General features: G+C 40.7%; 1 protein-coding gene across 4 annotated transcripts in view; it reads left to right on the forward strand.

Annotated features, from left to right (window-relative positions):
- The window catches only part of LOC126175734 (equilibrative nucleoside transporter 1), a 187488-nt gene that overhangs the window by 88760 nt on the left and 81837 nt on the right, over positions 1-16891 (forward strand). For 2 of the 4 annotated variants that reach the window (XM_049922684.1, XM_049922682.1), the window contains exon 2: positions 9219-9387. In XM_049922684.1, coding sequence (XP_049778641.1) covers positions 9219-9387 — 169 coding nt within the window. The remainder of the gene's footprint in view (positions 1-9218; positions 9388-16891) is intronic. The other 2 variants (XM_049922685.1, XM_049922683.1) reach the window with 1 other exon arrangement.

The following is a 16891-nucleotide window of genomic DNA, read 5'->3' on the forward strand; positions in this document are numbered from 1 at the left end:
ATAGAAAATATACTGCAGTGTTTTACGGATTTTGGTGTGTACAAATCTTGATTATGATAACTTGTTGTGTACGTAAGTGACAATTTTGATCAAGTAGCAGATAATTCCTCCAATAGAATTTTTGGAATATTGTAAACTGGGTTCAGGAAATCATCCAACGTTAGGGATAGGAAAACAATGGAACTCCAGTTGCAGACATGTGTAGATCTAATGTGGATGAGGGATTAATTATAACATTGATGAAACATTAGTATAAATACAAAACTATTGTAATTTTTTGTAGATCTGCACCACGTAGTACACTGAGGTGACAGAAGTCAAAATATACCACCCAATATCATGTTGGATCTTCTTTTGCCTGGCTTAGTGCACCAACTCGATGTAGCATGGACCCAAAAGTTGTCGGAAATCCTCTACGAAAATATTGAGCCATGTCGCCTCTACATCCAACAACAATTGTGAAAGTGTTGTCAGTGCAGGATTTTGTGCACAGACTGACTTTTTGGTTATGTCCCACAAACGTTGGCTGGAATTCATGTCGGGCCAAATCTTTCACTTGATTTGTCCAGAATGTTCTTCAAACTAATCATGAGCAATTGTAGCCTGGTGTCATGGCACATTGTAATCCATAAAAATTTCATCGTTGTTTGGGAACATGAATTCCATGAATGGCTGCAAATTGTCTGCGACTAGCCGAATGTAACCATAGTTGGACCGGAGGACCCATCCATTCCATGTAAACACAGTCAACACCATTATGGAGCCACCACCAGCTTCCACAGTGCGTTGTTGACAACTGGGTCCATGGCTTCATTGGATCTGTGCCACATTTGAACCCATCATTAGCTGTTACCAACTGAAATCGGACTCATCTGAGCAGGCCATGGTTTTCCAAGTGTCTGTGGTCCAACCATCATGGTCATGAGCCAGGGGAGGCATTGCAGCCAGTGTATTGCTATTAGCAAGGCACTCATGTTGGTCATCTGCTGCCATAGCCCATTAACTCCAAATTTCAGCACACTGTCCTAATGGATACATTCATAGTTGCTTAGTGGAGATGTCATCACCTAATGCACATTCTAGGAGACTTACAATGTGCATTAAGTGATGATGTCCACAAAACATTTTGTTGACCATAAACTAAGCATGATCTTGGAGCCGTGAATATTCAGTTTGGCTGTCGACATGGAAGTTTGGGCGGCATATCCCCATGATTTTTTGTGTTGAGGGTTATCGTAATGAACCCATTTATCATCCCCAGTCACAATGCGATGCAGAAATCCTTTCTGTTTTTGCATCTGAAGCAACTGTTCACATACACACAAATGCTGTTCAACGTCTCTTGGTTTCAGCTCTCATGGGATCCAAGTTCCTTCTTTCTGAATCATGCCCATAGCCTTGAGACATTTTGAAATGGCTTGCTGTGTCACTCCCTCTAATCGTGCCAATTCTTCTTGAGTTGGACGTGAGTCTTCACTCAGCAATGTCTCCAATTCTGCATCTTCGAAAACATTCTCTCTTCCACCACTATGAAAATCTATGACGTTAAAATCACCTTTCTTGAAGCGTTGAAACCACTCACAACACAATCTTTCACTAATAATGTCCTTACCATATGTACTTGAGAGCATTTGATGAGACTCAGCCGATGTTTGCTTCATATTAAAACAAAACAGTAACATATCCCGCAAATGATGAGAGTTAGACTTGTAAACTGACATTTTCAATCAAGAACAACTTTATGATGCAGACACAAATCTAATGCTTGAATAAGTTTTTGTTGATGGAGGTCCAAGCTAACTGCCTGATGTCTGCGATCTGTTTCTCTCGACCGCTACTTACCGTTGTTGCCACCTATCGGCAAACAGTGGAAGCAAAGTTGTACACCTTGTAACTTGTCAAGGCCATTTGCTGTTTGACCTGCTGGTTAGTAAATAAAAAAGTTCTTTCGAACTATGAGACCAACGGTGTGATTGGGTTGAAAATAAGTGAAACAGAACAGAGTATATAATTTCTATTGTAGACAGAAGACATCACAAGTAGTGAAAATAGGATCCATTGTGGCATAAGAAGTGTGGTAGTCCCCGTACTATTCACTGAATAGATTAGCAGCTTACTTTAAATGTACAGAAATGTAAAAATGTGCAATTTGACAAACTCAATGAGTCACCGTTGGAATTGGCCTACTCATGCAAATACGTGGGTGTAACAATTTTTAGGTATAAGAAATGGAATGACCACCCAAACTAAGTCATTGGTAAAGCATGTGGAAGACTGTGGTTCATTGGTAGGATACTAGGAAAATGTAATCAGTGTACAGAGGAGATTACTTACAAAGCAATTGGTGACTCATCCTAGAATATTACTGAAATTATTACTTACCAAATAGAACATGGAAAATGCAAAAGAAGGGCAGCACAAATGGTCACAGGTTTGTTTAACACATGGGACATGGGGCAGAAAGTCACAAAGATGATGAAAAATCTGAGCAAGCAGACATTTGGTGGTAGATGCCATCTACACCACAAAAGTGTGCTTACAAAGTTTCGAGAACCGGCACAAGTGTGGTCTGTAGGAATACACTACAACACCCTACATATTCCTCCTGTAGGAATCATGAAATCTAATTACAGCATGGACAGAGGCATTTAGGGAGTTACTTTTCCCACACTTCACATGTGAATGGAACAGCAAGAATTCCAAAAAGCTGGTAGGATGGAAAGTACCTTCTGCATAGATTTCACAGTGGTTTGCTGAATGTAGATGTAGATGACATTGTTGGTTTTCTGACGCAGTGTACAAACAGTGCTGTTGTTCATAGGAAAATCAAATCATTAGACTATTCTAGCAGTGTACAAGATGTCTCATAGATGATCAGTGCTCAGTGCAGAGAGTAGCACTTGATGTTCAGCATAAACAATCATAATATTCATAACTTGACAAAAAATACTCAGTGTTGTTATACACCACCATTGAGCAGTGTCTAGTGTAGTTATCACTACAGAAATTCAGTTATGAGGAAGACTAATACCAGACTGTGATGCATTGGAAAAATAATGAAGTATTGTCTCATGTGCATATGAAGTCATATATAAACACTCATCCTATCTGTTGAGTATCTTTCATCATTTTTCATTCCCATACGAGTTGATATTAATGTAAGATAAAGAGCAAAAAGATTCAGAGAAGAACTGTGTGATTTTTCTGATGCTTGTTCAGTCAGTACAAGACTTTGACAGCAGTGCTCAGTAATTTGCACTGGAAGATGCTGCAACAAAGTTTATGTGAACCACATAAAAGCCTAATCTTAAAATTCCAATGGTGTAAATTTCAAAATGTGCCAGGAAGCATATTACTTCCTCCCACATATATCTAACGCAAAACATTTGATGTGGAAATTGAAGAATTATAAACTTAAAATGGGTATGTGCCAAAAGTCCTTGCACACTATCATGGAATGAATCAGAAAGGGGGTGAAAGATACTCATACACTACTTACCATCCACTGTATGGTGGCTTGCAAGATACTTATATGAATGAAAGAATACACTTCCCTTGTTATTACAAAAATCATTTTGAACATTCTAATCCCTCTATGCCATCTGCGTGTGATACCAACACAAAAGGTTGACTGAAGTGTGGTACGAGCTAAGTTTGAGTGAGCTGTCTGTGTCACCAAGGTTTTCAATTTCCATCATGTTCCCCCTGAGCAATTACTTTCAAGCAGCTGTTTGAATTTGCGTCAGGCATAGTCACTGTATGTTCCACAGTGAATTTATTAATGAAGTGCAGCTTCTGGACAGTTTGGTTCTTCAAAAGATAACTTAGTTATAAGCTGATTTATTTTTCTCAGTTTCCATGGGACTATTCGAAACAGGAGAACTTATAAAAACAAGGAAATAAAATATTTGGTAATTATACGTAAATGAATAGAACCTTTCATTGTACTGCATTAAACTGCTGTTGGGAACTTCTGTATAGAATGAAGAGCCTTTGAACTCGAATTTAAATACCTGGAGCTCATTTCTCAAAGTTTTCAATTCTGCAGAAAGCCTTTTGGAAGTAGAATCTACAGGATAGTACACTTATTTCGATACAGTATTTGAGGGAGTGGTATCAAAATACAAATTGTTTTTCTGCCAAACGTTCCCAGAGTGAATGCTGCAGTATCCTCCTAATGAGCCTGTATTCTTCATCAACCATTTGACATCCATTGCTAACAAATGCCTTCTCAAGATGGAATGGCAATGTAAGAATTCCACGACATTTGAACGGTGGCCAGCTCAAAATTCACTAACTGACACACCACATTGTTCAAGTTCTTCTTTTCTTAGATAAGAATGTTATAGAAAGCACACAGAGTTGCCCATGTAGCCTACACAATATGATATAGTGGTTGTCATACTCAGTTCAAGCTATCACTTTGCGTGCATCCTTGAATAGATCAAATTGATCAGCTTTTTCTTTCAGAAGTGTACTGTTCCCTTTACAAGGATGTAACTAACATTAATGCATAACTTTCTGAAGTCTTTAAAGTATAAAATTACTTCAACTGTACATATGTCAGATAGAACATTCAAAAAATGAAGCCTTCAAGTAAGTACTACAAAAAAGAAATTCGTAGCGGGCTGATAAGTGACTGAATGTTGAAATAATGCACAAGAATAGATGGATTGTGTGCAGATGATCTGCCACACCACTAATGAATCCATGTAAAAGTTTTTTGCCAATGCAGAAGACGTGATGGATTAGGTAGTGCAGCTTTACAGATATGAACAGGTATGCAGTGCTCTTTCTCTTGTGCTGTCATAACAAAGACAGAACTTGATTATTGAAGGGAATTAGAAGGACTCACTATAGTAATTCCTTAAATATGTTACTGAATCTTCAGTTCTTTGGGGAAGCATCAAGCTAATTTCAGTATGAGGCGAGAAGTATTTATTTGCTGCTGTGATGATATATGGGAAGATTCTTGAAAATCATGGAGACATGGCCATGATGATAGGCAAGTTTGCTGGAAACATTGCGAGTCATGATAATGCTTCTTCTGCCATTAAGTAAACACTGAAAAGGGCAGCTGAAACATCACTTCCACGAAATGTGACGCAACTGCCTGTGCATGGCAATTAGGTACAGTATTGCCTGTAGCTTGTGTCTCATGACTAGGTTGTTGCAATAACTGACAGGGAATAAGGAGACCGTCCTCATCCTTTTACAGTTACATCATTATCTATTGAAATGTCTGGAAACATGTGAATATTACTGCTGAACTGCAAGCTTCAGTAAAGTCTTCTCAACACATTCTCTTTCATGCTCCATGCAGTAGTTCATGTTTTCAAGTGAGTGCAATACATGGAAAGAAGTCGTTTTTATTTCCCACCAGAAATGTGTGAAAGACAGTACCTTGGAGCCAGCCACCACTCCAGGACGTACCATTCCATCTTTGATGACCTGAAGGCAATTGGCATGTCTGGCTCTCTTACAAAGTCGATGCATGTTAACTACAGTGTTTGACTCTGATAAGACTTATGATCCAGATTGGTGAGCAGTATTTTCTGGTAGCTTCAGGAAGGTACTTTGCAACATATCTTCCTGTATTTACGTTGTCCTCTTATTCTCATTATTATTTTAGCCATCAAATTGGTGACGATTGTATATTAGAGGACAGTACTCCTCAGTGTAGTGTTTTAATTAGCTATGAACATTTTCACAATTTTACTCCAGGCATGACATCTGTTATAATCATTATATACATGAATGTAATTTTCTTCTTTTCTTTTCGCTTTACAAATTAAATTCATGTGCAAAATGGGTGGCTGCAGCAATGGGCAGAAGCTTTTTATTATTTTAGGTCTAAATGGCTATAATTATTGTAGTATGAAAATCATATTGTAAATGTGATTGTGTCCAGAATGAAAAGAAATGTATATTATGCCAGTTTCATTTCTGCATTGACAAAAAGTTATTTTTTCCAAGAGATAATATTTTTGTCCATCAATGGCAGCAAAATTGATGTAATTTGTGAATTACTATCTCAGCTGTGACTGTTCACCTGTTTATTCAGTAATCAAACAGTGAAAACTCCCAGTAGGAATATCAACAGTGTAGGAAAAGATAGATTGCTACTTACCATAAAGAAGACACATCAAGTTGCAGACAGGCATGATTAAAAGACACTTGCGTGTGGCTTTCGGCCACAGCCTTCGTCAGTAAAGAGAGATGCGCTCACACACACACACACACACACACACACACACACACACACACACACACAGCAAGCACACCTCATGCACATGTGACTGCCATCTCCAGCATCTCGGACTGGAATTCCGGCCTGAGATGCTGGAGTTGGTGATCTCGTGTGTGTGTGTGTGTGTGTGTGTGTGTGTGTGTGTGTGTGTGTGTTTACTGACGAAGACTGTGGCCAAAAGCCACATTAAGTGTCTTTTAATAATGCTTGTCTGCAACTTGATGTGTCTTCTTCATGGGGTAAGTAGCAATCTGTCTTTTCCGAAATTGCTGATCCAGTAATTCATCTATGCGGAAGATACGGCATCTCTTGATGAAACGAGAGGCAGGCTACAATGTTGGTCAACAGTAGTAACAACTTTTTATTGAAATCTTATTCTTCTGTAATTTTTCTGTGGAAAATTTAGTTTTCCGTGAAGTCCATTCCTGATGTCCTGCTAAAATAATGATTTCCTCTATTGTATTGATATTTCATTATTTTCTTCATTATTTCTTCCTCTTTCTTCATTATTTCTTCCTCAAAATCACCCCCTCCAAACCTTCCAGGAATTTCTGACTTCCAGCCTTGCCTCTCAATCCTTCATAAAAAACCTTAATCCTACTCCCAACATCACCACTGCTGAAGCCCAAGCTATCCGTGATCTGAAGGCTGACTGTTCCATCGTCATTCTTCCAGCGGACAAGGGCTCCACGACAGTGGTACTTGATCGTCGGGAGTATGTGGCTGAGGGACTGCATCAGCTTTCAAACAACACCACATACAAAGTTTGCCAAGGTAATCCCATTCCTGATGTCCAGGCGGAGCTTCAAGGAATCCTCAGAACCTTAGGCCCCCTACAATACCTTTCACCTGACTCCATCAACCTCCTGACCCCACCGACACCCCGCTCCCTACCTTCTACCTTCTTCCTAAAATTCACAAACCCAATCATCCTGGCAGCCCCATTGTAGCTGGTTACCAAGCCCCCACAGAACGTATCTCTGCCTATGTAGATCAACACCTTCAACCCATTACATGCAGTCTCCCATCCTTCATCAAAGACACCAACCACTTTCTCGAACGCCTGGAATCCTTACCCAGTCTGTTACTCCCGGAAACCATCCTTGTAACCATTGATGCCACTTCCTTATACACAAATATTCCGCACATCCAGGGCCTCGCTGCGATGGAGCACTTCCTTTCACGCCGATCACCTGCCACCCTACCTAAAACCTCTTTCCTCATTACCTTAGCCAGCTTCATCCTGACTCACAACTTCTTCACTTTTGAAGGCCAGACCTACCAACAATTAAAGGGAACAGCCATGGGTACCAGGATGGCCCCCTCGCACGCCAACCTATTCATGGGTCGCTTAGAGGAAGCCTTCTAGGTTACCCAGGCCTGAAAACCCAAAGTTTGGTACAGATTTATTGATGACATCTTCATGATCTGGACTCACAGTGAAGAAGAACTCCAGAATTTCCTCTCAAACCTCAACTCCTTTGGTTCCATCAGATTCACCTGGTCCTACTCTAAATCCCATGCCACTTTCCTTGACGTTGACCTCCATCTGTCCAATGGCCAGCTTCACACGTCCGTCCACATCAAACCCACCAACAAGCAACAGTACCTCCATTATGACAGCTGCCACCCATTCCACATCAAACAGTCCTTTCCCTACAGCCTAGGTCTTCGTGGCAAACGAATCTGCTCCAGTCCGGAATCCCTGAACCATTACACCAACAACCTGAAAACAGCTTTCGCATTCCGCAACTACCCTCCCGACCTGGTACAGAAGCAAATAACCAGAGCCACTTCCTCATCCCTTCAAACCCAGAACCTCCCACAGAAGAACCCCAAAAGTGCCAAACTTCTGACAGGATACTTTCCGGGACTGGATCAGACTCTGAATGTGGCTCTCCAGCAGGGATATGACTTCCTCAAATCCTGCCCTGAAATGAGATCCATCCTTCATGAAATCCTCCCCACTCCACCAAGAGTGTCTTTCCGCCATCCACCTAACCTTCGTAACCTCTTAGTTCATCCCTATGAAATCCCCAAACCATCTTCCCTACCCTCTGGCTCCTACCCTTGTAACCGCCCTCGGTGTAAAACCTGTCCCATGCACCCTCCCACCACTACCTACTCCAGTCCTGTAACCCGGAAGGTGTACACGATCAAGGGCAGAGCCACGTGTGAAAGCACCCACGTGATTTACCAATTGACATGCCTACACTGTGAAGCTTTCTATGTGGGAATGACCAGCAACAAACTGTCCATTCGCATGAATGGACACAGGCAGACAGTGTTTGTTGGTAATGAGGATCACCCTGTGGCTAAACATGCCTTGGTGCACGGCCAGCACATCTTGGCACAGTGTTACACCGTCCGGGTTATCCGGATACTTCCCACTAACACCAACCTGTCAGAACTCCAGAGATGGGAACTTGCCCTTCAGTATATCCTCTCTTCTCGCTATCCGCCAGGCCTCAACCTCCGCTAATTTCAAGTTGCTGCCACTCATACCTCACCTGTCTTTCAACAACCTCTTTGCCTCTTTACTTCCGCCTCGACTGACATCTCTGCCCAAACTCTTTGCCTTTACAAATGTCTGCTTGTGTCTGTGTATGTGCGGATGGATGTGTGTGTGTGTGTGTGTGTGTGTGTGTGTGTGTGTGTGTGTGTGGGCGCGAGTGTATACCTGTCCTTTTTTCCCCCTAAGGTAAGTCTTTCCGCTCCCAGGATTGGAATGACTCCTTACCCTCTCCTTTAAAACTCATTGTCTTTCCCTCTCCTTTCCTCTTTCCTGATGAAGCAACCGTTGGTTGCGAAAGCTTGAATTTTGTGTGTATGTTTGTGTTTGTTTGTGTGTCTATCGACCTGCCAGCGCTTTTGTTTGGTAAGTCTCATCATCTTTGTTTTTAGATATGTTTAGATAATTTTTAAGACTTCTTTGTAACTTATTTTGCACTGGTAATTTTTTTTTTAGCAGGAGCAGAAGGTTATGAAAAGCAGCCACTGTTTGAAAGAGCAGGCAGTGCTGAGCCTGTACGGTTGACTCCTGCATGGGAAGAGACAAATCTGCCCAACGATGAGCTTAACTTCAAGGGTGTCACAATGGAAAGAGCAGATCTTGAGATGAATCCACCAATAGACAGGCAAGTTCTAGATAAATATACCTAGTTTTTTTTATATTTGTTATACCAGTAAGGGGGCACAAGATGGAGATTTTGAGCTTTTAACAAAAATAAGCTAGTATTTGTTCACTACATTACACATAAAGTATTACATCCTTCCCTCTAATGAGTCAGTTTGAGGTGCTGATCACCACCAAAACTGAAAATAAGCTGGTGATACAAATACCACCTATCTGGAATCCTTCATGTAATCTGATGGGGGGAAGCAAGAGCAAAAGGGTGTGGATCAGTTAATTGTTGGCAGTTCAAACATATGCCAAATATTGGAACCCTCTAGAGATATGTCAAGAAGGGATAAGAAGGATCACCTTGTACACTCAGTATGTGTGCGTGGAGGCCTCATTCAGCTGTCATCAAGGGAACAGAGTGCAAACAGCTGCAAATTGTGGCACACATTGGAACAAGTCATTGTGGTGTGAGAGTCATTCCAGACACTGGCAGAGAAAGTTGATGACACCATCTTTGCTCACAGAATTTCGGTGAAGTTCACAGACTGCATCATTGTCTGTAGAACTGATCATGACCCCCTGGTTAAGAGTCACTTGGAAGGCTTGAGTTAGAAACTTTTAAGGATCAGCAAAAAGCTAGGCTGCGACTTCTTAGACTGTTTCCAGAGTTCATAACCCCTAAACGAATCAGGGGTACATTGCACCCCAGAAGGTGCTAACCATGTATCTGACTGTGTGTGGTCTGCACACAAGGCTTTTATTATTATTATTGGGTAAAGTGGTTCTCCATCCAGTCTAAATAATGAGAGTTGTGAGACACTATGAGGTATAGTGTAAGATCCAAAGATAAAGAAATGTCCCCCTGCCCCCTCCTCTGCTCCTCACTCACAGGTAAGACTTAAAATCCTAGTGATCAAGTGCCAAAGCATTCACAGCTAAGTTACAGATTTGAAACACTCCTAAGAAGCTGATGGAACTAACACAATACTAAGTACAGCAAACTGGATAAACTGTGAAATTGGCAGCAGTGAGATTTCTTTGGATAGGTTTGAATGTGTTTTGAAAGAATAGGCTAACGGGAAATATATTTGTGGTGTACTTACACAGTGAGAAACTCAAACCCACCAAGATAAAATTTGATGCTGCATGCAAGACCTAGTTTCACAAGTGAATGTAAACATTGCATTGTTCTGTTGACCACCGACTCGTCCCCAAATGTAACTGAAAACTTCAGAGAAAATGTCAGTTTTCTAGCACATATGTTAGCAAATCGTACTGTCATAACAGAGAGGGATTCTAATATCCAGCCATCAACTTTGGTAATTACAGTTTGCCAAGTGGCAGGCATGACAGGACATCGTGCTGAACAATACTAAATGCCTTCTCTGTGAAGACTGCATAGGTCAGACATTTTGGAAGTCAACTCATGATGGACATATATTAGATCTGGTGGCGAGAAATAGACATGACCATCTTGAGAATTTCCTCACTGGGTCTATTATTGAGCAAAGTTGCTTGTAGCACCAGTAGTTACCAAAGTACAAAAGGTAAATACAACAAATACAAAGAGTTACATATGCAGTAAAGTAGGTAGAAAGGCAGTAATATCGAATCTCAGTGAGGAACATAAAACATTAGCTCTGAACAGTAGGTTGTAGAGAAATTGTGGCTGAAATTTTAGAAGACTGGTTGGCCAAGCTAAGGATGAATGTGTTTTTTAGTAGAACAGTTTGTGATGAGAGGTATCCCTGTATGGTATACAGTCTCTGAGAAGAAACATGAGAACTGTATAATAGGTACAAAACAGAGCATAGGGATATAGGTAGAAATGTGATAAAAGAAATCCATTGGCTGTCAGAAGTGCGAGGCATGAAGCCTTCAATGGCTATCATAGCAGAGTCTTATTGAAAGGCCTTTTGCAAAGTCCAAAGACATTCTGGTTATATATAAAGGCCGTTAGTGGAATCAAAGTTAGTGTCAGTATACAACACCATAATATATTGTAGGTCACTTGAACAAATAACATACTCAGTAGTTGGAGGAAAGTACAGGTCACATCTGTCTACACAAAGGCTAGCAGAAATGGCCCACTAAACTACCATCCAGTATCCTTTACGTCTGCCTGTTGTAGAATCTCAGAACATGATCTGACCTTAAACATAATGAGATATCTCGAACAGAATGAGCAGCTCCTTGCCAACCAGTATGAATTCAGAAAACATTGGTCATGTAAAACACAAGTTGCACTTATCTCACATGACATTCGGAGAGCCATATCTCAAGGCAGTCAGATAGATTCAGTATTCATTGACTTCCAGAAAGCATTTTGTTCTATGAGATATAAAGCAAAATTTGTGGCTGGGTTGAAGATTTCTTGAATGGAAGAATTTTATTTTGAATGGAGAGTCATGGATAGGTTTTTAGAAATATCTACAGGTAAGTGTGTTGGGGCCCCTTGTTGTTCAGGATGTTTATTAACGACCTTGCAGAGAATATTAATAATAGTAACATCAGACTTTGCATGTGATGCATTCATCGGTAAAGAAGTACTGTCTGAAAAAAGTTGTGCAAATTTGGAAATAATATATGATCTAAAATGAGAAAGCGCCCTCCCACCAAAGATGTGCAAATAGACTCAGTTTTTCTTTATCAGCAACTGAAGGCATAATGTCATTCGTCAGCAGTGTTGATATATTTTACTGAGTGGGATGGTGCCATGCCTAAAACACCTGACTTGCTACATTCTTTGATAAATGTTTCTCAGTTTTCCTGCCACATCAGATTTGTTTGTTAACTCAAGTTTGTAATGATTTTCTTTCTCATCATATCAGAAGTCAACTGTCATAAGTTGTATAGATCTCTTATGTAGTTGACCAGTTTATGTTATGGGGACACCACATTTTATTGTATGCACCCTGATAACTTTGTAACACATCTAAAGTACTGTGACAAAAGTTTGTCCGTTCAGTAACGTAACAATTTCTCTGAAGCATTTCAGTAGTCATTAAATAAAAGTTCTCTTATTTTATCACAGCTTCCAGGGTATTAATAAGACCTCTATCTTGAAAAGTTGAAAATCCAGTTTTCAAGGAAATTGCAAGTGGCACATAAAAAGTTCAACATGCAGCATAGACTTAACAGGCAGGCCAGTTTCAAAAAGTAGAACTACACATAGTTACAGGCAGAAGCTAATCAGAGGACTGTTGGCTGTGAGGAAGATCTTTTGAAAGGTTGCTGTTCTCCCCCCCCCCCCCCCCCCGCCCCCCCTCCTCCCCCCAACCACCCTCCGGTCCCAATCATGAGGCTGAATAGAATGCAAAAAGAAAGAGTATCAAAAGAATTTTGTTTGTATAGACTGATAGGTTGAAGAGACCTAGGAAGAGCAAAGAAATGATGGCAACAAGCTAGTCTGTAGCCAGAACAAATGAGTCACCTTCTTCAAAGAAGAACGCAAAAAAAAAGAAGAAGAAGAAGAAGAAGAAATGAAATGAAATGAAATGAAATGATCGTATGGCTTTGTTGGCCAGGAGGCCCCATGCAGGGGAGTTTGGCCACTGTATCGCAAGTTGTTTTTAATTGACGCCACTTCGGCGACTTGCGGGTCAGTGATGATGAAAATGCTGATGAAGGACACACAACACCCAGTCCCCTGCCCGTAATTGAACCTGGGCCCCTTGCATGGTAAGCGGAAACGCTACTGCTACACCACGGAGGCGGACAGAAGAAGGCACAGTTTTCATATGATACTGTAGGTAAGTGCCACGTAAGCAATATGTGGGAGGACAAGCAAAAAAAAAAAAAAAAAAAAAAAAGATGGAAAGAAACACCCTGGTGGAATGATAAAACAAAGGATATAGTACAGAAGAAGAACAGGTCCTTTAGGATGTGGTTCCAGAGAGCAGTAGAAACAAGAGAACAGTAGAAACAAGAGAAGAGTATCAGGCAAGCAAGAAAGAAGCAAAAAGAGTGGTGGCAGGGGAAAGAAGAAAGTAGATGGAACAGTGGACCAGAATGATGGAGAAGGATAGTGAAGGTTCAAAAAAGGTTTTATATGGGATGATTAAAAGTAAGAGGAAGAACAGTACAACAGACCATGCTCAAAAGGTGAACAAAAGCGGACAAGATGTAGAGAATAAGGAGGAACTCCAGAATATGTGGAAGGAGTGTTTTGAAGAACTCCTGAACCTGAATGGAGACCTGGATGAGGAGGAACAAGCCGAGGGAGGAACAGCAAATAGAAAAAGACCTTACATGGGGAGAATTGGAAGAGGCATTGGGCAAGATGAAGGAAGGGAAGTCACCAGGTCTGGATGAGCTAAGTGTAGAGATGGTGAGAGCGGCCGGAGAGGTAGGGATACAATGGCTATATAGAGTAATGAAAATTGTGTGGAGACAGATGATCCCAGAAGACTGGAAGAAGGGAATAATTGTCCCAATCTTCAAGAAGGGAAATAGAGAAGAGTGTAAGAACTATCAGGGGGATAACATTCATGAGTCATTGTGCAAAGATTTTTGAGAAAATTTTGGAAGCATGAATTCGGGCAAAATTAGAAGGAAGAATGAGAGAAGAGTAACATGACTTCAGAACAGGAAGGTCCAGGGTGGATCTAATTTTCCTGTAAGACAACTGCAGGAACAGTACTATGAATATGGATTAGAGCTACTAATGACCTTCCTGGACATTGAAAAAGCATTTGATAGTGTACCTATCCGTTTGCACAGATAGGGTAATGCACAGATGAATAGATTTGTTGCTTTTATGTTACTGAACTCTGTTTACTGCAGAATTTTACAGCTCATTGTAAGGTCAAACTTAATGACTAAACCTCGGGAGAAAAGCATCCTCCACAATAAGCATAATGGATCTGAAAGCAGTGGCCTCCAGAATCCGTGTAAAAGGAAGCGAGAGTGATCACTTGTGCCAGGATTCTTTGTTCATTGTTGTACTGTCAAGTTGTAAAGTATTCTTTAAAATATTGATTGCTGAATTTGAAATTGTCCAGAATATTATTTGAGAACAGAATACTGCCTGGTAACAGAGATGGATGGCTAGTCTGTGATAGAATTAGAAGTGTTTCATACTAGCTTCATAATGTCATTATTGTTCCGGCATTGTTGTAACCTGAAACACAACACTAAATACCTTCACAAAAAACATTGTTGCCTTTGATGGAATGTTGTTGTGGGATAATTGCTTGATCTTGCACAATTTTCATAAGACTGCAAATTGGTCTAAGAACTGGCAGCTGGCACTGAATGTGGAACACTAGGAAAATAACTACTGAGCATTACTACATGTAGCCTTGTTGGGGATTAAGAAGTTAAGAGTACACTTTCCTGTTAATTACATTTCTAGTTCTCTGTTGCAATTTATGGATCTGCTACAATGACATTATCAACAGGACTTCTGTAATCAAGACCAGCTACTTTCAGAGTGCATACACAGATACGTATTGCGCTGCAGCCCCACTGTAGCCATGCCTGCAAGTGTGTGTGTGTGTGTGTGTGTGTGTGTGTGTGTGTGTGTGTGTCACTCAGCACACCAGTCACCTAAGGAATAATTTTTCTGCTGGCCGGAGTGACCGAGCGGTTCTAGGCGCTATAGTCTGGAACCACACGGTCGCTGCGGTCACAGGTTCGAATCCTGCTTGGAGCATGGATGTGTGTGATGTCCGTAGATTAGTTAGGTTTAAGTAATTCTAAGTTCTAGGGGACTGATGACCTCAGTAGTTAAGTCCCATAGTGCTCAGAGCCTATAATTTTTCTTGTCCTCATCTCTGTCTTTGTGCCTCCCACTTATCTATACCCACAGCGTTCGTGTTCTCCCTGCAGTTTTCCTCATCCGCTATTCTGTCTTTCCGTGTCTCCCAGCTGATGCTTTCTCTTAATGATATGACACACACAACTTTCCCTGCCTTTACCAAGATGGTGCCATATTTCTCTTCCATTTCCTTGCTATCTCTCCCTCTCAGTAAATGATTAGTCTGCAACTCACAGTTAAGAGTTGGCCCTAGACTGGCTGTTGGCATTAAATGTGGAACACTAGGAAAACAACTACAGAGCATTACTAGATGTGCTTCATCAATCCACTTTGACTATTTCTCCGCTGTTGCACTCTCAGATACCAAGTGGGAAAAATTGACACTTAAATCTTTCTGTGCAGGCTCTGATTTCTCTTATTTTTATTATTATGACGATGATTTCAGATGGGAGTGCATTCAGAGGAGAAATTTTGTGATTGAAATTTCTTGAAAGATCTCATCCCAACGAGAAATGTCTTTGTTTTAATGGTTGTCATCCCAGCTCACACATCATATCCATGACACTGTCTCTCCTTTTTCACAAATGTTGCCGTAGAGTCTCAATATTTTGTGTCCCCCCCCCCACCCCCCCAACAAAAAAGTAAAAAAATAAAAACTAACTACTGTACATCATACAGAACCTTGGTTCATTTCCTCTGCCCACTCATAGCACAATACATGTTGAATCACTCACTCGCCTTCATTGTGTCTGTGTTAGTGATACCGTGGATACCCTTGTGCCAGTTTTTAATTATTAACCCTTAACTACTATGGTCATTCACAGGAACACAATTACTATGGAGGGGCCTCACAGACCGCATTTTTCTATTTTATATATCAAACCAGAATTTTGCTGAATATATAGTTTCTTGACTTCCATTCATTCATTACACTTCTTAGAGTGTAGAAATTTGATTTTTTTAAAACACTGCAGTATTTTAAACACTTCGACAATTAAAACAAAGCGAAATCTGGAGTATATTTTTATTTTATGAGTTACGAAAATAACAGCAAAAAGTTAGCTCTCTACTCTCACACAGATTTTCATCAGAGGGATTATGTTACAAATGGGCAATATAAGTAGGTGGAAAAATCCGACATGACTTAGGATAAATTGTGTGCGAAGTCAGCTTTCAGTTTACGACTCACTTTGCAATGTAGAGCAAATATTTCAGTCCATAAGTCTATGAATAGAGAAACTTTTCCACCATTTTACTTCTAAAATTACAAGTAAAAACGAAATACATGTTCTCATGTGCCACTGAATCATTCTTTAGTCAATTTCCACCTGCAAACACTTCACGCAGACCTTCCTGGAACACTCCAAACAAATTGGAACACCACGCTGTTGACATGGCTACCTTGTTTTCATCTTCAGACAAGGAGGGCGGAAGGTGCACGTTTTTCGATTTTCGAATTCTTCTTTCGGTGTCTGAGGCTCATCTTGCAAGTGAAGACATCTGTCTCACATAACACACGCTGCACAGAAGGCCCAGCTTCCCCCGCCATGGAGAAACAGTAGCATGCAATAAAAATGTGGCACGCAAACACTATGGTACGTCTGTGAGACCTCTCAATGCTAATAATTACGAAACAAAGAGCAGCAACAATGCAAAGAACGCTGGCATGTGTAGCTTGACAGCCAATAGGAAGGTACATGGAAGAGTCCATTTGGCTTTGCAGGCGTGTGAGAAATATCTCGACACAAAAATTAGT

The sequence above is a fragment of the Schistocerca cancellata genome, chromosome 3 (assembly GCF_023864275.1).
Source record: "Schistocerca cancellata isolate TAMUIC-IGC-003103 chromosome 3, iqSchCanc2.1, whole genome shotgun sequence".
Classification (NCBI taxonomy): Eukaryota; Metazoa; Arthropoda; class Insecta; order Orthoptera; family Acrididae; genus Schistocerca; species Schistocerca cancellata.